Source organism: Panthera tigris, chromosome F2, assembly GCF_018350195.1.
Source record: "Panthera tigris isolate Pti1 chromosome F2, P.tigris_Pti1_mat1.1, whole genome shotgun sequence".
In the NCBI taxonomy this organism is placed as follows: Eukaryota; Metazoa; Chordata; class Mammalia; order Carnivora; family Felidae; genus Panthera; species Panthera tigris.
Window position 1 is genome coordinate 79,093,144 of NC_056676.1, and position 22,223 is coordinate 79,115,366.

General features: G+C 45.8%; 1 protein-coding gene across 3 annotated transcripts in view; it reads right to left on the reverse strand.

The window, feature by feature from the left end:
* Positions 1-22,223, reverse strand: part of TRAPPC9 (trafficking protein particle complex subunit 9) — a 578,179-nt gene that overhangs the window by 182,929 nt on the left and 373,027 nt on the right. For 2 of the 3 annotated variants that reach the window (XM_042973222.1, XM_042973221.1), the window contains one exon: positions 3,969-4,079. In XM_042973222.1, the coding sequence (XP_042829156.1) occupies positions 3,969-4,079 (111 nt within the window). Of the gene's footprint in view, positions 1-2,924; positions 3,846-3,968; positions 4,080-22,223 lie in introns of those variants that run through there. The other variant, XM_042973223.1, reaches the window with a different exon arrangement.

The following is a 22,223-nucleotide window of genomic DNA, read 5'->3' on the forward strand; positions in this document are numbered from 1 at the left end:
ACTGTGCCTTCCATGGTTTCTTCCACCTGGAAGCACGTTGCTCCTTCGTGCTCCTGAGGACATACGCTTCCGGTACTGGGTAGAATGAGGTCACCTCTTCTACTGGCGGGGAGCAGAGGCGAGCACCTCAATCCGGTGGAGGGGTCCCCCTCCTGGAGGACAGGCCACCCTTAAGAGAAAGTCAAATGCCTGTTGACCCAGGGATGCCCGGGCTCCGGGCAGGGCGGTAACAACGCCACACGAACCCGGCGCCCTGGCCATTTAAGACTAGGCTGTGCCACCTCTAGCGCAATGCGCTGTCCGTCCGCCCACCTCCGGGGTGGCCGTGGGAACATCACCTACGGGCAGAGGGATTAACGTGGAGTCCGAGAACCACTGCGCCCTCACCTGCGGGCAGAGCCCAACCCCACGTGGGAGCTTGACCGCAGAGGAGCCTCCTTCTTCCGCCCTGGGCAAAGCATGAGGTACGGTGGGGATGGTTCCTCATGGGGGGAGGGAAGAGGCAGGACACTGGCTGAGCTCAGGACTCCGGGAAGAGACGGGACCCCGAGGACACAGCCTGGATACACAGGGACGGCGTCCCAGCCAAGGTCGGCCAGGTGCTGCGAGGCTCCACCGTACCTGCTCCCTCCACCAGAACTGCTCTGTGAGAACCCAAGAACTGCGATGCCCGCCGCAGGGGTAGAGGGTGTGTCTGATGTGGTCCGGGGAAGGCCAGGGAGGCTCGGAAAGCAGAAAGGAAGCACCTCCCTGCGGCCCACAAACACCGAGCTCCCTGGCACTCAACACTGGTTAGTGGGGACGGTGGGACCAGAGGCAAACAGGAGCTCCCAGACCAGCGGCTCGCCACTCGCACCCGGGCCAGCAAGATGCCCCGTTGGGCAGGGAAGGTAGAGGTGCCTGGCTGGCTGCAGGGGACGCTCATCGCCTGCACCTCGCACCTGCTCCCGCTGGGAGGGGCCCCTGTTTATGCCGGCACTCCCGGAGCCCGAGGCAGGTGCCACAGAGCAGGTTCTCGAAGCACCAATGCTTATTGGGTGAATATTTTATGAATGAATAGAGAACGTGTGAGCTAGGAGCATTGAGAAATGAGAATTTAAGCACAAGGCTCGATAACGAGCAAGCCTGAAGCACAAGACTAATTTGTGATTATCTGCGAATGGGACTGCTAACATCATTCAGCCTTCCATCCGTGAGAACGATCCAGGAGAGAACGGGCTTAACAGTTTCTAATTTTTAACAACAGGTTTCACGTCGGTGTCAGAAGACTGGCCAGATTTACGTCCCCTGGGGCCTCAGACCGCATCCAAACATCCAGACAAAGACAAGGCAGAGAGCAGAGAGCAGACAGCGTCCTCCACAATCTGGAGCACAACACTGGGCCCAGGCAGCTGCCGGGGGTGTCGACCCCAGGATGCGCCGGCGCCCTACAAAGCAGCCGGTCCTGCACCAGGCGCCAGGCGCACTCAGCCGCGACCTGTGTGCAGGTGCAGCATGTGAGCCCCCGCACAGCCATCCCCACACGGCAAGTCCTCTGCAGGGGACCGGACAGACACCTCCAGGGGGAGTGTTCCGGGCTCCTCTCAAAGGCAGGCCACGAAGGCCCCAAGTCACTGGACCTCAGGCCTCCAACTATCAGCCTAAACTGTCCCGCAACGGGGACCCCAGAGCCTGACCCTGCATCCGTGTGCGTCATCAGCAATCATCACACGAAACAGCAATACTTTGGAGCAGCCTCAGAGTGGATTAGCGTGGACGCAGACAAAGTGGCGTATTCGTGCAATGAAATATAAATACCAGTTGAAAGGAGAGAAGCAGATTTATACTTAGCTCCGAAGCGGAATGCTGATTTAAAGTTATAAAAAGATGCATTTTTAAAAAGACATATGTGATATAGAACCGCTTGTCATAAAAAACTCTGGAAGTAATGTTTGGTTGTAGATATAAATACAATAAAAGTAGCAAAACATGGTATGAATGATTCCACCGCCTCCAAGACAGCAATTTCCCACCGAGGAGGGACGGAGGAATGAAGATGGCAGTCCAGGGAGGAGGGCTGAGCTACTCCGGCACTCAATTTTTTCCAGCATTTGCTTATGAAAAATGTCAACCGTAACGCTGAAAGAAATCTCCCGCGAACATCCCATAAGGCCCTTGGAAGAGCCCACCGTCGACAGTTCACCCCATGTGCTTTCCAGCTCCTCTCTCCACGACCAGCCCCTTTGCCCATCATCAGTCCTTCTCAGACCTTCCGGAGATGCTGCTGACGGCGGGCGGCCCTCCACAGCCCTCCACAGCCGATCTGCAGCTAGAGCCCAACATGTGCACGGTTTTTCTTGCGAGGTGAAGTTGACTTACAACGGAACGCGCCAGTCTTAAGTGCACAGGTGCTGAATTTTAACAAATGCGAACCCGTGTGTGGCCCACACCCAAAAATCAAGTTGTGCAACAAGACCCCCCAGAAAACACCTGTGCCCCTTCCTGCTCGACCCCCAGCCCAGCCTCTGCAGAGGCAACCGACGTGCGGCTTTTTCCACAGTGCACCAGTTTGCTCGCTCTGGGATTTCGGGCGAATGGAATCCCACGGCGCCTGCCTTCCTCGGGGAGACCCCCCTCCCTCAGTGCTGTGCTCCTGGGATTCACCCTGCTGGCTGCGTATTGGGAATGTGTCAGGTCTGGTTGCTGAGCGTTCCCCCACTTGCAGGAGAAATGCCACCCTTTGCTTATCCACTTTCCTGTAATGGACATCTGGGCTCTATCTCTTGGCTACGAACATTCTTGTGTAAGTCTTTTTGTGAATAAACATTTACATTTTTCTTGAATAAATTACTGGCTTTGGAACTGCTGGGCACAGGGTAGGTGTACGTTTAGTTTTCTAAGAAACCGCAAACCCTCCTGAAAGTGGTCGCACCAGCTCATCCCCCCACCGAGGCGGGTGAGTTCCGGCTGCTTCACATCCTCGCCAGCATCCAGCACCGTCCGTGTGTTTAAGCGCTCTGATGAACGTGGAGTGGTGTGGCTGGAAATTATAATTCCCCCACCGACTGTGTTCATGTCAGTTTTTTTTTAAACATTTTATTTCCCTAAACAAAGAGGAAGACACAGACAAGACTGACAGAGAAAGAATGATGAAGTGAAGGAGTGAGGAAGAAAGATAGGAAGAGACAGAGATCTGGGGCCAATATAACCGAGTGCTTAAATCTGGGACATGCGTGTGCCGGTTTCCAAATTATTTTCTTTCTGTGGAAAGTATTTTGCAATTAAACATAAAAATTGCATTCCATTTCCATCTCATCCCAGCTATAATTCCGTCTATACCATACGAGCTGGGCTTGGAGACACAGGTGCCGACGTGAGCAGAGGCCCCGCGGGCAGGGGGCTGGCCTGGGGAAGGGTCTCCCCAGGCAGAAGAGCTTCCTCCTCAAGTCCACCTGCCTCGGGACACGCCCTGGGGGCCCTGGTTTGCTCAGGTCAGCGCTCACTTCCAACTCTGCTCCTGCTGGACCAGGGCACGTCCACAGCTCGGTGGAGCCCCGTCTTTGCCATCTGGGGACTGGGAGTGGGTGGCACCACACCCCTCCCGCAGGTCCGAGCCTGGCCTTTTTGCGGAATTCTTCCAAGGGACTTCCCGGTACTACCGATGCAGGCCCCGCAATCAACATCAACTATTCCCAGACACAGCTTCGAGAATTTGCCAGTCAACGCAGGCCCAGGCGCCACAGCGTCTCCCGAGATGCGGCTCCCGGAAGCACGTGCCACTGCTTCCTTCGACAGACACTCCGTGGCTTTACCTGGACTCGACACCTGCCTCCAATTCGAAGCCACTTCGGGTTCTTTCACTGAACCTTGCACGGAGAGACAGACAGACAAGCCCGTCTATCCTCTGGGGGCTCAGAGGGAGGGTTATCTCAAGGTGCTTCCGAGTGAGGTGACGGAAGCAGGGAGAGGCAGGACGCGGGGACACTCACCGCTGACACTCGCCGGCGTGCAGGATGAGCTCCTCGTTGCCGCGGGCGCTGACCATCACCTCATGCTCCGTGGAGTTGAAGATGTCTAGGAGCAGGTGGCACTGGCGGGTACTGTGTGGAAGACAAGGGAAAGTTGAGGACCTTCTGGGAGCCAGAGAGGAGAGCTACTTGGCCTTTTCTCCTCCCCAAAGACCTCCCGTTTCTTGAGGATATCAGAGGAGCAACGGATCAAACTGTCACGAGCCCCGGCATGAAGGGTTACAGAGGCTCACTCTGCAAAACAGGTTTGGGCATCAGATCCTCCCTGGCCCCGGGGACACACGCCTGTAACGCAGCGCGCCCTTTACAAATGAAATGGCCCTGGGACGGTAACCGGAGTTCTCCAAGCCTCGTGCGTGTGAGGCCTCGAACACCGGACGCAGAAGTAAGACAGCGGCTGGCAAAGCGCTTGGTGCACACACAGTGCCTGTCAACGAACGGCGCGTGCACGTCGCGACCCCGTTGCCGGGCCTGCGGGGCTCCCGCTGGGGCCCAGCGAGGTGCGGGGCGCTGGCACGTGGAGAACCACATCGCGGGGGGGGGGGGGGGGGGGGGGGTGTGTGCACACCTACTGGGAGCCTCACACAAACTGCACCTTCCTTACTCTCCCCCACACTCCTGACACCAGCAGCCCTGTTCTCTCTAGTCCAGAAGGTAACAACGCTCAAATCCCAGTGCCCCCGCCACAGCAGAAGTCCAGGAGCCACGGTGTTAGCCAGTGAGGACAGGAGACCTTCTCTCCCAGCTAAGACGGCCCGGCCCCCCCAACAAGAGAAGGTGGTCCCCTCTTCAGCCTCCCCATTCCCACGCCCCACCTGCCTCGACAGGAACAGGATGCTGAGCAGTCCAGCACCCACTGGGAGGCGTGGAAGCTGTGGATGCAAGTGGGGCCGGGAGGATTCTGGGAGGCCAGGACATGTGCAGCAGCAAAACCAGCCCCCCGGCGCCTCCTGCCCGCCAGACTCCTCAGCTGCACGCGCAAACAGCAACCGCACGCGTGCCGTCTGGGTCAGTCACCATTTGGTAGGTTTCCATTACACTCGAAAGCTCGTCTGAAGCTTGCCCAGTGTCTTAAATACCAAGTGTCACAGCGGGCACACGACAAAGAGCCAGTAAGTGTTTGCTCATGTGACCGGGACAGCCGTACCCACGACCGGAGCAGACACAGATGTCAGCAACAGAGGCAGAAACGGTTCTGGAGTGAGGCAAGCACTTTTTCATAGGACGAAAAAAGGCCTCAGAAGAAGATCTGTGCTTGAGGTCTTCTTCAGCTTGGTAGGTCTTCAAAACATGACCCTCCAGCACCTGGGGGCTCAGTCGGTCAAGGGTCCGACTTCGGCTCAGGTCATGATCTCCTAGTTCATGAGTTCGAGCCCCGCGTCGGGCTCCATGCTGACAGCTCAGAGCCTGAAGCCTGCTTCGGATTCTGTGTGTGTGTGTGTGTGTGTGCGTGTGTGTGTCTGCCCCTTGCCTGCGCACACTGTCTCTCTCTCTAAAGTAAATAAACATTAAAAAAAAAAAAACATGACCCTCCAAAGGGCATCAAAGTTCTCAAGTTTATGTCTCAAGGCTTTGTTGGTAGCACAGGAAGGCGGGAGGGCAAACATCCCGTGTGTGAGGGCTGCCTGCACTTCATTTCACCTCCACACCCTTGGGAAGCTGTCCTCCCCAGACCCGTTTATAGGTAAGGAAAGTGAGGCTCAGGGCACGGCCACCAACACCAGTGAGGCGGCCAACACCCAAGTCTTACAACTCAAAATCCTTTGCTTTTCAGGGTAGAGGGAGTCAAGTATTCTAAACTTCATTGTCTGCTCTTTCCAGAGAAGGGATCTGAGGGGGGGAAGTGTGCAGTCACCTGGTCAGGGACGCGCGCACACACACATGCGCACCGCCATCATCATCACCAGGCTACGGGGCATCTGTGAAATACCAGCTCTTCAAGATGTGCACTTGTAAACTTGTACTCTCAGGGAAGGAAGGTAAACCTTTCTCGTTCCTGCTGTTTCTGTGAGACGTTGCTCCACACGGCTTCAGAGAAGCAGGTTCGCGTTGGTTGATTCTAGGTTCCTGGGGTGGGAGTGTTTTCCCCAGAGGTACGGCACTTGGAAAATATTCATTAGCTCTGACAGCTGCATACAAGAGGCGTCTTCACTCCGCTCACAGAAAAATGAGCTTTCAAGAATGAAGATCTATTCTGCCTTTGTCATAACTTCATGAAATCTTTAATCACAGCAAAATCTTTCATCAGGAATGGGAATTCGTAAAACATTTATCAGAGGAGGAAAATTGAAGTGATTTTTTAGAGCAGGAAGAAAAGACTCAGATATATGTGGTTTTCACTCACAGAATGTTAGAGAACCGCACGGGAATGAACACCAGTCCGTCATGCTCGTGTGTCCTCTGTTTCCTCTGACTCACTGAGTGTGGGGGCCTCTTGACATGGTGTTTCTATTCCCCGGGAGTGTTGGAGTCATGATGTACTGGAAGACCTTTACTTTCTATCATTCATAAATTAATTTCCTCAACTGCAGCAGCATTTTGTACCCACCATAATGTCCTTTACTCTGTGTATCTTTCCATATCACTTTGGATGATTTTCTTAGGTTTTACGATCCATTTAAGCACATAGCTACTTTTAATCTCAGTTTGCTTTGCTTTGTTTTGTCTTCTTTTTTAGTTTGTCTTTTTTCTGGATCCATCTTTATGAAGTATAGGGAAACCCAGGAATACTTCCTGGAAGAACTGGCCCATCTGCCTGGGAAGGGGATGATGCTGTCATGTAGACAGGAGACACACATTCCAGGCAAAGACAGCCATGTGTGTGTGTGTGTGTGTGTGTGTGTGTGTGTGTGTGTGTGTGTGTGTGTGTGTGTGAAACCACCTCAACTGAGTTAGTATGTACTGTTTCCTCTGCTGAGGGTTAGGAATTGTGTTACTTCATCTAACACATACAAACATCCACTGAGTACCTGCCGTGTGTCAGGCACTGTTTCAGGCACTGGGAGTCTGTATGAAAGTAACGAGAAAAATTCACCTCCACCTTCATGGAAATCACAGTCTTGTGATGGGAGAGGGATGGGAAAGAGGAGGTGAGCTTACAAAACAAAACGTTTAGTCATTTTGTAAAATGAGGAAAACCACACTCAAAAGGCTGTTGAATAGTAGGTGAGGACACAGACCCACACAAATCAGTAACTTTCATATATGCCAATGAGAAACGATTACCAAATCATTGTGTTAAGAAAGCGTATTTACAATAGCAATGCACGTAGGAATAAATCTTTTTTAAAATGTTTGCAGGACATTCATGAAGAATGGTTTTAAAGTTTTATGGATTGGTATTGAAGACAATGAATAAATGCAGAAACGGATTTTGTTCAAGGAGGGGAAGACTTAACTTTTTTAAAAATACATCCCAAGGGGCGCCTGGGTGGCTCAGTCGGTTGAGCGGCTGACTTCGGCTCAGGTCACGATCTCGCGGTCCGTGAGTTTGAGCCCCGCGTCGGGCTCTGTGCTGACCACTTGGAGCCTGGAGCCTGTTTCAGATTCTGTGTCTCCCTCTCTCTGACCCTCCCCCATTCATGCTCTGTCTCTCTCTGTCTCAAAAATAAAAAAATAAAAAAATAAACATTAAAAAAAAATACATCCCCACTTTATAAATTTCTAGAAATTCAATGAAACACAATATAAAATCCCAACAGAGTTTCAGTTTTGGTCAAAACTATTCAAAATACTGCTTCTAAAATTTATATGTAAGACCAAAGGGCGAGTAACATACAGAACAATGGTCAGGACGATGTTTGGAAGGGAGCTGGCCAAACAGATATCAAGAACTGTTATAAAGCTGGAGTAATGAGGACAGTGATGCTGGGGGCAGTGATATATCAATACATCAGTGGAAAAAAACAGGCCCCAAACAGATCCATGAATATAAGACAAGTAGATATATGACTGAAGTGGCAGTGTTGATTAATGGGAAGATTCACTAACTAGTGCTGGTACACATGGTGATGCAGACACACCAAGAAATGATATCCCTACCTCACACCATCAACAAAAATAAATTTCAAATAGATGTGTAACTAAATGTTAAAAAAAATAAGTCCCTTGGAAGAAAGTATAGATAAACCTACGTAGGAATACATCAAGAACTACATTAAATATAAATGACCTAAACATTATAATTAACAGAGACTGTAAGAATAGACTCAAAAAGATTGAACTATATGTTATTTAGAATAAACTCACTTTAAATAGAACAATATAGCTAGGCTAAAAGAATAGCCTAGAAGAATAAAATAGAATAGCCTAAAAGAATAGAAAAGAATACACCAAATAAACATTCATTTAAAAAAAACAACAACCCTGGAGTATTACATTAGTATCAGACACTTCGGGGTACATGTAAGAGCAGAAAATAAGCAGAGATAAAGAAGAATGTTATATCCTAGAGGAGAACACAGGCAGAAACCTCTTTGACTTCAGCGGGAACAATTTCTTACTAGACCCATTGCCGGAAGCAAGGGAAACAAAGCAAACACGAACTATTGGAACCTCATCAAGATAAAAAGCTTCTGCATAGCAACAGAAACCATCAACATAACTAAAAGGCAGCCTATAGAATGGGAAAAGATATTCACAAAGGACATATCAGATAAAGGGTTAGTATCCAAAAATCTATAAAGAACCTATCAAACTCAACACCTAAAAAACAAACAATCCAGTGAAGAAATGGGCAAAAGACATGAATAGGCATTTTCCCAAAGAAGACATTCAGATGGCTAACATGCACATGAAAAATTGCTCAACATCACTCATCATCAGGGAAATACAAATCAAAACCATGATATCATCTCACGCCTATGAGAATGCCCAAAATTAACAACACAAGAAACAGTAGGTGTTGGCAAGCATGTGGAGAAAGGGGAATCCTTTTAGACCCTTGGTGGGATTGCAAATTGGTACAGCCACTCTGTAAAACAGTGTGGAGGTTCCTCAAAAAGTTAAAAGCAGAACTACCATATGATCCAGCAATTGTACTACTAGGTATTTAACCAAATGATACAAAAATATTGATTCAAAGGGTTACATGCACCCTGATGTTTTAGCAGCATTATCAACAATAGCTAAACTATGGAAAGAGCCCAACTGTCCACCAACTGTTGAATGGATAAAGAAGATGTGTTGTGTGTGTGTGTGTACACACACACACACAATGGAATATTAGCCATCAAAAAGAATTAAATCTTGCCATTTGCAATGACATAGATGGAGCTAGACTGTATTATGCTAAGTAAGTCAGAGAAAGACAAATACCATATGATTTTACTCATGTACAGTTTAACAGAAGAACATACAGGAAGGGGAAAAGAGAGAGAGAGAGAGAGAACCAAATCATGAGAGACTCTTAACAACAGAAAACAAACTGAGGGTTGATGGAGGGAGGTGGGTGAGGAATGGGCTACATGGGTGATGGGTATTAAGGAGAGCACTTGTGATAAGCACTGGGTGTTGTACGTAAGTGATGAATCACTGAGCTCTACTCCTGAAACCAATATTGTACTGTATGGTAATAACTAAAATTTAAATAAAAATTTGAGAAAAAATCAATAAAAACATGAAGGATCATTATATAATGATAAAGCATTAATATACCAAGAACACATAGTAATTCTTAACCTAAATACACCTAGCTACAGAAGCTTCAAAATACAGAAAAAAAGAGAAGTGAAAGAAGAAATGGACAAAATCGCCAAGCTGAAGATGTCACCCCACTCTCAGCAAGGCACGGCAAATCAGACATGAAATCAGCAAGGACACAGAACAAACAACCCCACAGACCACCTGGATCTGATGGACACTAAGAGAAACACTCCACCCAACAGCAGCACAGCACATGTACTTCTCAAGCGTTCAGCAACATTTACCAGAATACTGACCATATTTTAAGCCATGAAAAAAAAATCCCCACGAATACTACATTCATGAAAACACTATACACAGGTATTTATAGCAGCTCTATTCACAATCACAAACAGCTGGGGACAATACCCAGAAATGGGCCCACAAATATAGGGCCAACTAATCTTTGAAAAAGCAGGAAAGAGAATCCAATGAAAAAAGTCTCTTTAGCAAATGGTGCTGGGAGAACTGGACAACAACATGCAGAAGAAGGAAACTGGACCACTTTCTTACACCAGACACAAAAATAAATTCCAAATGGATGAAAGACCTAAATGCGAGACAGGAAACCATCAAAATCCTACAGGAGAAAACAGGCAGCAACCTCTTTGACCTCGGCTGCAGCAACTTCTTACTCGACATGTCTCCAGAGGCAAGGGAAACAAAAACAAAAATGAACTATTGGGACCTCATCAAGATAAAAAGCTTCTGCACAGCAAAAGAAACAATCAGCAAAAACTAAAGGCAACCCTTCAGGATGGGAGAAGGTATGTGTAAGTGACATACCGATAAAGGGAAATCTATAAAGAATTTATCCAACTCAACACCAAAGAAAACCCAATAATCCAGTGAAGAAGTGGGCAAAAGTCACGAATAGATACTTTTCCAAAGAAGACATCCAGAGGGCTAACAGGCACATGAAAAGATGCTCAACATCACTCATCATCAGGGAAATACAAATCAAAACCACAGAGATACCACCTTGCACCGGTCAGGATGCCTAAAATTAACAACTCAGGAAACAACAGATGCTAGTGAGGATGTAGAGAAAGGGGAGCCCTATTGCATTCTTGGTGGGAATGCAAACTGGTGCAGCCACTCTGGAAAAGAGTGTGGAGTTTCCCCAAGAAATTAAAAATAGAACTTCCTTATGACCCAGCAATTGCTCCTAGGAATCTATCCAAGGGATACAAAAATGCTGATTTGAAGGGGCACATGTATCCAATGTTTAGAGCAGTGCTGTCAATAATAGCCACATTATGGATAGAGCCTGAATGTCCACCAGCTGATGAATGGATTAAGAAGATGTGGTTTACATATACAATGGAATACTATTCAGTGATGAAATAGAATGAAATCTTGCCATTTACAACAATGTGGATGGAACTGGAGGTTATTATGCTAAGCTAAATAAGTCAGAGAAAGACAGATATCACATGATTTTACTCATATGTGGAATTTGAGAAACTTAATGGGTGATCCTAGGGGAGAGGAAGGAAAAAAATAAAAACAGAGAGGGAGGCAAACGTTAAGAGGCTCTTGAAAACAGAGAACAAACTGAGGGTGGCTGGAAGGGTGTTGGGTGGGGGGATGGGTTAGATGGGTGATGGGCATTAAGGAGGGCACTTGTTGGGATGAGCACTGGGGGTTATAGATCAATGATGAATCACTGGTTTCTACTCCTGAAGCCAAGACTACAGTGTATGTTAACTAACTTGAAAAAAAAAAAAAGCTGGAAACAATCCAAATGTCTTTTAACTGGTACAAGAACTCACAAACTACAGTACATCTATACAACGGAAACCTCCTTGGCAATAATAAAAAAAAAAATCCAACTACTGATATATTCAACAACTTGGGACGGATCTCAAAATCAATAGTCAGTGAAAAAACTCACTTTCAAAAGCTTAAATACAGCATGATTCCATTTATATAACATTCTGGGAGAGTCAAACCCAGCGACGGAGAACAGATCTGTGGTCACCTGTTGAGGGGTGGGGCAGGGTAAGATTATAACGGGTAACACAATGAATGAACTTTTGGGGGGTGATAGAACTGTTTTTTACCCTGACTGTGGTGAATATACAAATGTCATTGTGAGTTAGAACTCATAAAACTGTACATCAGAGAAGTCAAGTTTACTGTGTGTCAATTTAAAATGTTTTTAATTGACGCAATGAAAAAATAAACATCATGACGAGTCTGATGAGCTCTAGTGCATAAAACTTGTCGTGAATGAATACCAATTCTGTAGCACAATGTCTGCAACGTCTTAAGCAAACCGTTTCATTTCTCTGAGCCTCAGTTTTCCCAACGGGGACAAGAGTGCCTGCATCATAAAATTATTAAAAGGTTCCAATGGAAAAAGAAGGTGAAAGTAGGAGTAGGAAGAAAACTCCGGCAGAGGATTACATCAACACACGAGCTGGTGATTATTATTAGCTGGGTGGCTGTCAGTGGAGCCACCAAAGGGAAAGCATACAGGCCTGCCAACCAAGCACTCCCAGCTAATTATTCAATATTGACTCAGCTGAAAGTGAGCCTGAGAAATTCCCACGCCAAGGTCTGAGTCTATCTAAACACCGCAGTGCCTCAACCAGAAAGTAAGTGGGGCGCTCTCTCCCCTCAGCCCCCCAGAGTCTGGTCAGTATCTCTGAGGCCTCCCAGGGTCTAAATGTTAGTGTTCAATCATCCTGAGGAGTGCAGTCAAGTGAGCAAACAAAACCAAAACACACGGGGATAGCCACGCACACCAAATTGGCCAAATCCGTGTGGTCTTTTATCAAAGTTCTGTAAGCCTTCTTGTTTTCTCTCATCTGCTTTCTTTCCAGAAAAAAAAAATGAGTGCCCAGCTTGAGAATGGCAGGAAGGATCTCTGTTTCTAACTTTTCAGTTAATAAGTTCTTAAATGATGTTTTAAAAACTTCCCTTTAAGAGAAGCCACTTGGAATGGCTATAATTACAAAGACACACTAACAAATGTCGGCAAGACGTGCACAAATTGGAACCCTCAGATACTACTGTGGGAATGCAAAATGGTGCACTCACTTTGCAAAACAGTCTGGCAGGTCTCTAAAATGATTAAATATAGAGTTACCATATGATCGGATATTTCCACTCCTAGGTATCCCCAAGAGAAATAAAAACATATGTCCACACAAAAACTTGCCCATAAATATTCAAAACAGTATTATTCGTAACAGCCAGAAAATGGAATCAACCCAAATACCCATCAACTAAAGAATGGATCAACAGAACGTGGTATATCCACACGATGGAATATTATTCAGCCATAAAAACAAAGGACAGGATACTTCACTATGGGTGAACCTTGAAAACCCTATGCTAAGTGGAAGAAGACAGTCACCTACTGCATAATTCCACTGATATAAAATATCAAGAACAGACAATCTAGAGAGATTTGTGGCTGCCAGGAATGAAGGATGGGCGTAACTACTAAAGGGTACAGGGCCTCTTCGGGGAGGGTGGAAAGTTCCAAATTCAGACTGCGCTAAGGGTTGAACAACTCTCTGAACATACTAAACATACTTACGGTCTAAGCGGGTGGACTGTATGGTATGTGAATGACGTTTCGATAAAGCTGTTTAAATAGAAAACAACCATGTCACAGGCTGAGGGTGCAGGACGCAGCGCGCCCAGGAGCCGCTGGCGCTCGGAGAAACATGCTCGCGGCTCGGTCACAATGCGGCCTCGTCTTCCAACAGACCGGCATAGCACCACAGCAGCTCCAAAGAACCCACCGCTTACTCTCCGTCACGTCGCCGAACTTGTACTCAGAACGGACCACGAGTGAGAGACAGGAGCCAGGAGCACACGTGTGACATTGTGCCTCTGGTGACTGACACCAGGTGTGTGTGCTGGGCACCGCCAGATGCTTTGTGACTCACAACGATAGCACATAAGCATGACCGGGTCCAATATGGCTTTTCGTTTTCTGGGAATGGTGAGAAGCCAGATTCAAATAGAATTGCTCACAGAAGAATATTTGCAGACACCCGCCTGGAATCACTCCACGTATCAGCATTTGAGACTCACTCTACAAGGATTAAACAAACAAACTAGTAAAACTTTAAAAATGCAAAGTGCAAGAATTCTAATCATTAGGTTGCAAAGAAACTCTGGCCAACCTTTGCTTTTATAGAATCTACCTTTACCCTTACGTTCAATCCCTAAATCAAACGTGACCCAGGCATTTTAAATTGACATTTATAAATCACACTTTCCCAATATATTAGTGTCTATTATTTGTTAAATAGAAAACTTTACATCTGTCTTTAGTAAGTATATGGTCTTAAAATGAACATCAACATGTGATATTTAAGGATATCACAACCTAAGATAAAATACAGATCACTTAAAATTATCGATTTTTTTTGTTGTTTATTTATTTTTTTTTTTGAGTGAGAGTGCAAATGAGCAGGCAAGGGGCAGAGAGAGAGAGGGAGAGAATCCCAAGTAGGCTCCAAGCAGTCAGCACAGAGCCCAATGTGGGGCTCAAACTCATGAACTGTGAGATCATGACCCAAGCCAAAATTGAGAGTCAGACGCTCAACCAAGCCACCCGAGCCCCCCAAAATTATCAGTTTTAATAGTTTATTACTAAGTATCAGTAAGACACAAAAGGAGTCTCCTCAAGATACACCTGTGAGCAGACACAGAAACTGGGAGGCGGTATACCTGGGGCTCATGGCCAGCAGACCAGGAGCCAGAGAGGGCTAACCGTGTGGGTATCAGTCTAGACGGAATGTCCAGCCGCTCCTGCCTCTGACAGGCTGCGTCCCGCCCTCCGGGCCTCTGCAGGCCTACAATACACTAACAGCTGGAAAGACAATGAAAGGGGGGGTCATCATCTCAGGGAACGTGAGCCAGCAGGTGGGGGAGGGGAGGAAGCTCCCTCCAACCTGACACGCCCACCGACCGAACCGCCGTGGCAGCTGGGGGCAGCGGTGCCGTGTGTGGTTCTCCAAGAGGCAAGGCAGCCCTCCTCCCGTCCCCGCAGACAGCCGAGAAGGTGGTGATGGTGGGGCAGAGGCGGGCTCATCACCCTCTCACGTGGGCTCGCTGGCTGGACCACCCTGGCCCCTGCCACAAGGCAAGAGCACGAGTTCCCCACCCTGCGCTGGACCATCCTTCCCAGAAATTAGATGTGTGAGGCAGCAGCTGAGAGTGGCATCCCAACGATACCATCTCCAGTTCAAGTGGGAGCGGGGCCGCCGCGGGCCTCCCCCAGACACGGACCCAGGGCTAAGCACAGGGCACCGTCTCCAGGACTTCTGGGCCTTTCATGGCCTACTATATCTCATGGACATCAAAAACCTTGCTAAAGCCTCTGTGTTGAAAAAATCTGGAAAGTTTGGGGCGCCTGGGTGGCTCGATCAGTTACGCATCCGACTTCGGCTCAGGTCATGGTCTCCCGGTTCATGGGTTCAAGCCCCGCACAGGGTTCTGTGCTGACAGCTCAGAGCCTGGAGCCTGCATCGGGTTCTGTGTCTCCCTCTCTCTCTGCCTCTCCCCTGCTGGTGCACGCTCTTTCTCTCTCTCTCTCTTAAAAGTAAATAAACATTTAAAAAATTTTTAATAAAAACATTTGGAAAGTTCATTAAATATTATAAAGGGGTCTTCACTGGGCACCTCAAGTAATTCTTTTCAGTATTTATTCTCTCCATTTCCCAACTGCAGACCTGAATATCTTATATCCTACTGGGGAGGGCGGGATGTGGGCTGCACAGGATCTGTACATTTTTTGGCAACTTCCTGTGAAAATCTACTTCAAAATAAATTGAAAAAAAAATGGCATGGGTCTGAATCAGACCAACAGAATTTAAAACCGCATTTCATTTTCTGTCATCTCAGAGGAGAGGAGGATTGAGTCTTTTCTTCCTAGGTTTAATTGGTAATAAATACTCCGGTGCAAAAGATGAGGCAGCTCTCTGGTGGCTGCCAGCCACCTGGGGCCAAACCAGGTTAATACCCGCCCCCCAGCAGCCACCAGGGCCACTCCAGTGCCCAGCCGCACCCTGCACTGGGCGCCCCCTTCTGCCCGTTGCTCCCCATCACAGGGACCATGAAGTGCCCTACCCCCACCTCCCCGAAGAGTTCCTGCCATACCCCCTGAAACCATCCGATGCAAATTCAGCCGTTTGCTTCAAGATTCTCACCCCACACTGCTCACATCCCCATTCTAACATTTAACAATTCCATTGATTTACTGCCTGGTTATTTTTTTTTAAGTAGGCTCCACGCCCAGGGTGAAGCCCAGTACGGGGCTTGAACTCACGACCCCGGGATCAAGACCGGAGCTGAGATCAAGAGCCGGATGCCTAAGGGACCGAGCCACACAGGGGCTCCAGTGACCGCTTGCGTCATTGGCTAGGCGGTACCGATACAGCCGTGCGTCCAGCAGTGGAGCAAAGGCGAAGGGACCGTTCAGATACGTTCCGTGAGTGACATCATAAGGACGTCCACAGAGCCCGCTGCACCAAAGCTGTTATGTTTCTGCACGACCCACCCAGCCCTTTGTCCCTAGAATGTGGCACATGACTGGAACACGCAAGGCAGACACACGAGAAAAGTGACAACCACCTCCTTTCAGTGATCTACCTGGTGTCAGGCACTGTATTAGGTACTTTGCACACATTTGTACAATGTCAGCACAACTGGACACTATCAATGTTACCTGTTTCAGGCTAAAGGAATATAAATGATTTACTCAAGATCACAGTGCAGGTAAGCAGTGGAATCAAAATTTGAAGGCAGATACAGGTACCTCTTCTGAATCCTGGTGCTTGTTAAAACGCTACATTCTTGTTAAGCTTGAAACCAACTTAATAAATAAATGTAACAACTTGAAAAAGATCTACCATGATAAAACCCAACAACCCAACGTTAAGATTGCCTTTATTATGGGTCTGTGAGCACATGTTCCCTACAGAGTTGAGCGGTCTTACCCCATGGGGGGAAATGGAATTTTTCTAAACGGCCAGGGGTAAGTGCTGTGATGTGTCAAGTGGTAGGATTTCTCTTAATAACGTAGTAACGATTACACCCTGGCCCTGCGCAGGGGAGAGTGTTTTTCACATAGCTCAGAGTAGCAATGCATGAGATTGGATCATTTATTCTAACAGACTAGAAAGAAATTGCTCCTCAGGAGAGACGAGGGCTGGGCATTCAGACGGGGGTGGCATGGCCCGATCCGTTTCAGTCTGCTCCCTAACAACATACCAGCCAGTTTGGTGTGAAACGAGTGAATCTCAAAGCAACCGATCTCCTCAATACAAGTCATCTGAGACCCATGCACACCCCTGAGGGAGAAGTGGGGGGAAAGAGCAAAGAGAGCTCTGCCTCCCATCTACACCGCGCGCTGGGGTCAAGAACACACCTGTGTCCTCCGTGGCATCCTCTGCTTCTCGCATCAGCTGGGTGAGGTGAGCAGGGCCACGCCGAGCACTCCCGTGAGGGGCAGGAAGGTGGACCTGGGGGAGAGCCAGCCGCCTCCAAAGATATGGCAGGGGTGAGGGGCAGAATGCAGACCAGAACCCAGGCCTCTGCGCTCCCAGCTCAGAGGACCGCTGGCAGAAACGGTGCCCAGAAGGCCGGAAAGCACACCACACCTCTTCCACTCGTTAACGTGCGGCTCAGGCAACATCTCCAGAGAGCAAGGCCGACTTCGAAGGGTTTACGGAGTTTAATAGGACGCTGAGCCCGACAGACCTGGGTCACTCCCTAGAATACAGCAGGCCCTGAATAAATAGGATTTCCCATCCCCCTTCACTCCTAAAACACTCTCATTAAACAACTCCCAGTGAGAAAAACTGCATCAGTTATCAATATTCGCGAGAGGAGCAGGTATATGGAACCATCCAAAGGAGCATAATGCCTTCGTATCCATTTATATTTGGGGTTCCAAGTAGATTGTTTATGCCAGCAATAGTTATCTTTTGATGTGTATGTGGCTTTTTTGCACCAAAGTCAGCCCGAATCTCCATACAAGCTCCAACTAACATGTACTGTGGGTCACCCAGCCGTCTGTGCTGCAGAGGCCTTGAAGCCGTGACCCGTGGATGCCAGTCTGTCACCAGCAAGCTGTGAGAACCTGGGCAAATCACACACCCTTCTCCGGACCCCATTTATAAAGCAAATGCGTCAAAATGGGCCCGCTATGGGGATGGATGCTTGACTCTAAAATGGCATGATGCTAACAGAAAACTCACCTGTGAGCAAGATAAAAAATAATGAATTCCAGAGGCACTGTCACATCAACCTCAATGAAAAGCAAAATTGGAGTACCCAAATCAAATGCATGGTAATTCTACTATATTCCAGGCCATGTAGTTTACACAGGTCTCTAAGGAAAACAGAGCTTAAGAAAATTTTTTAGAAGCAATGCCTTTTACACAAAAGACACCTGAACAAATGTAGTATTGCCGTCATCTACAGATCTTCCTCCAGTTACAGTGGAGTTACATCCAGATAAACCCATCCTAAGCTGAAATGCATTTCATACACTAACCTACCAAATATCACGGTTTAGCCTCGCCCACCTTAAATGTGCCTAAGAACACTTACATTAGTCTACAGTTGGGCAGAAACATCAAAAATGCCTATTTAATATCTCATATAACTGACTACTGTACTGACCAACAGAATGGCCGTTGCGGATGTAGAATGGCCGTCAGTGTGCCAGTCGTGGACCCTCATACTCACTGGCTGACTGGGGCCGCAGCTCCCCACCGCTGCCCAGCCTAATAAGCAAGTATCCACATACCGCTAGCCCAGGAAAAGATCCAAGTTCAAAATCACAAAAACAGTAGAAACTGAATTCAGATCACTTTCACCCTACTGAAGGTTGAAAGATTCTAAATCAGGCCATCATAAGTCAAGAACTGTCTATACTCGTCCAATCACTCTTTAAGTTTCACACGGCCCTACCATGGGCCAAAGGTGCCAAGCCTCGAGGTACCAAGGTTAACCTCCTGCCTCCGCACTGCACAGAGCTCAAAATCTGGCCAAGGAAACAGAAGTCCAGTGTCAGTCCCCCACTCCTCCCAGCAAATGAGTGGTGAAACCTTGCTCATTCTTCAAGAATTTGGACAATGTTCCATTTTCTTTGCCACCTTTCCTTCTCCAGTATAAAATCAAGTGTTCTTGTGGCTCCTGGGAGGCTCAGTCAGTTAAACGTCTGACTTTAGCTCAGGTCAAGATCTCACGGTCGCTGAGATTGAGCCCTGTGTCAGGCTCTGTGCTGACAGCTCAGCCTGGGGCCTGCTTCAATTCTGTGTCTTAAATTTTAAATTTTATCAACTTTATAATTTTATAGTTAGTAGTCTTTGGCCCCACCTGAGGAATCTTTGCACCAAAGTTACAAAGATACTTTATAAACCTTTTCAAAGAAAAAGTAGCAAAGTCTTTTCTTTTGGGTCTAGAACCCATCTCAAATGAATTTTTGTGTATGACGGAATCTATGGGTGAAAGTTCTTCTTTTCCCCACATTCGTATCCAGTTCTTCCAGCACCATTTGTTGAAAAACCTTTTCACTCCACGTGAAGTTGTTTTCATACCTTAAAAATCATTTGATCCTATATAAAAAAGCCTATCTCTAGACTATTACGGTCCATTGATCCCTTTGTCTATAACAATAGCACTGTCTTAGCTAGTCTAACGGCACACTGCCTTAAAATCATCGCCTACACCAACTTTGTGTGTGTGTGTGTGTGTGTGTAGATGTGTGTCTAGTCCATCGGCAATAGGCATTTTGAAATAATTTCTGTAACAACTTGTCAACTGCACTCCAAAAAAATCTGCTCGGATTTTATTTTTTTTCCAAGTAGGCTTCACATCTGGGGTGGAGCCCAACGTGGAGTTTGAATTCATGACCTTGAGACCAAGAACTGAGTTGCTATCAAGAGTCGGACGCTTAGCCGACCAAGCCACCCGGGCACCCAACCTGCTGGGATTTTGACTGGAATTGCACTGAAGTCATAATCCAATTTGGGGGAACTGGTATCTTAGCAATAATTGATTCTCTAAATCAACAGGCATGGTACAGCTCTCCAATTATTTAAGTGTTCTCTAATTTCCCTTAGCTGTACTTTGACATTTTCAAGGTAGAGATCATCTTTAAAAAGATTTATCCCTAAGTGTTGAATGTTTTTTACTATAATACAAATGTTTTCAAAATTTCATTTGCAAATTAATTGCTACTATACGCCAGTGTATAAAACCATAGTTGATTTCTGAACATAATATGGTATCATCCTGCAATCTTGTTAACTTATTAGTTCTAATAATTTCTTCAGTGTGGTAGATCTCTTAGGATATTTACGTACATGATCATATGTATCATGCAAACACATGTGATTGCTAACTGTTCTTCATTTCCAATTTTTACAGCTTTAATTCGTTTCTCATCTCATTGCCTGCCCTGATTAGGTAGAAATGGCAGAACAAGAGCAAACACACTTGTCTTGACTGGTCCTGATCTCAGAACAAGTGCTCAGTCTTTCCCAATTAAGTATTATGTTAAGCTACATAATTTTAGGGTTTTGTAGATCATCCAGATCAGACTGCACAAGTTCTCCTCCGAGACTTGTTTATGGACAGTTTCTATCATAAGTGTTCAATTTTGTCAGAGGATTTTTTTCATCAACTGACATCTTATTTTTCTCCTTTATTTTGTTAGTAAATGCACTGATTTTTCAATGGTAAAACAACCTTGTGTTGTTGGATGAAACCTGAATTATTCATATTGCATATCTCTTTTATATTGCTAGGGTGGATTTCTTAGTATTCGGTTCTGAATTTTTAGAATTATGCACATGAGGACATGGATCACAACATTTGCTTTCTCATAATGTTTCTCCCAACTGGCATCAGGGTGAAGATAGTGTCATAAAATGAGAATTGGAAGTATTCCCTCCCTAGTCTACTTGTGGAAGAATTTTTGTAAAAGTGGTATTATTTCTCCTTAAAAGTTTGATATATTTCACAGTGAACCCATCTGAGCGTAAAGTTTGCTTCATGGGGAGTTTTTAATTAAGAATTTAAACTAACTGATATGTGACTATCTCAAGGACTCTATTTCTTCTTGTGTCAACTTTAGTAATTTGTCTTTCAAAACATTTTTCATTTGTAAAATTTATCAGAATATGATTTATCATAATATACTTTTATTATTTTAATGTGTACAGAATTTATAGTGATTCATTCACAGTAATTTGTATTTTCTCTTTTTAATTCTGATCATCCTGGCTATAGTTTATTAATTTTATTAATCTTTTCCAAGAATCAACTTTTAGTTCCATTTACTTTACATATTATTTTTTCATTTTCCATTTCATTGGTAACTACTCTTCACCCTTTTTTTGAACCATTCATCTTTTCTAATATATGCATTTAGTGTCCTATAAATATCAGTTAGCTGGAATTATTTACTACAAGTATACATGTTTCCTATATTATTACTAATTTTCTGTCTGCTTGTCTATCAACTACTGAGATACAGGTGTTGAAATACCCAACTATAACTGGTATTTTCCGTTTCTCCCCAAGATCCTGGTTTTATTTTGAAGTTATGTTTTAAGTACATTTGCATTTATACTTTTTATGTACTCTTGAGGACTCGACCTTTCTATCAATAAAATTATCCTACCCTTTTCTCCTCAAAGTCTACTTGTTTGATATTAATATACCCACACCAACTTTCTCATGATTGTTTGCATGGCATATCTTCCCCCCCATATTTGTACTTATACACTCTACATAATTGTGAGTTTCTGGTAGAAAACATGTAGTTGTCTCTAGTTTGTTTGTTTGTTTGCTTTACTATAGTCTGACAACTTGAACTTTTACATACAGTCTTTAGTCCATTTACATTTAATACAATTCTTGGTACATTAGACTTAAGTCTACCACATTGCTATTCGACTATAAGATTCTAGTTCTTTACTTGCCACCTCTTCCCCCCTTTTCAGATTAAGCATTTTCTAGTAACTCATTTTCTCTCTTCTGGCTTATTATCCACACTTTAAGTGGTTGCTAAAGGGTTTCCAATATGCATCTTTAACTTACTACATTTTAACTTCAAACGGTATCGTGACAGTAGCATGTAAGAACCGCCATCCTCCTCTCCTCCGTCTCCCTTCCATTTCTTTGTGCTATTTTTGGTTACATATTTTACTTCTCTATATGATATGCACAACAAAATTATATGCTCTTATTTTTTCTTTAAATAGTCAATAGTCTTTTAGAGAAATTAAGAAGCAAGGGGAAGAATCTTTTCTGTTTATTCACTTGCTATTTCTATTTCTAGGATTCAACATTCCTTAATATAGACCCATGTTTCCATTTGATATTATTTCTGCCTGATTAGCTTTTACCAGGCTGATGAAACACAAGGACGGGCTCTACCCATTTACTACCCCACTGAGTGCTTTATCTAAAATATGAAATACTGGTGTTTATTTAAAGAATAAATGAAACATTCAAGGTACTTGTTGAAAGGCTTATAATCTGGTA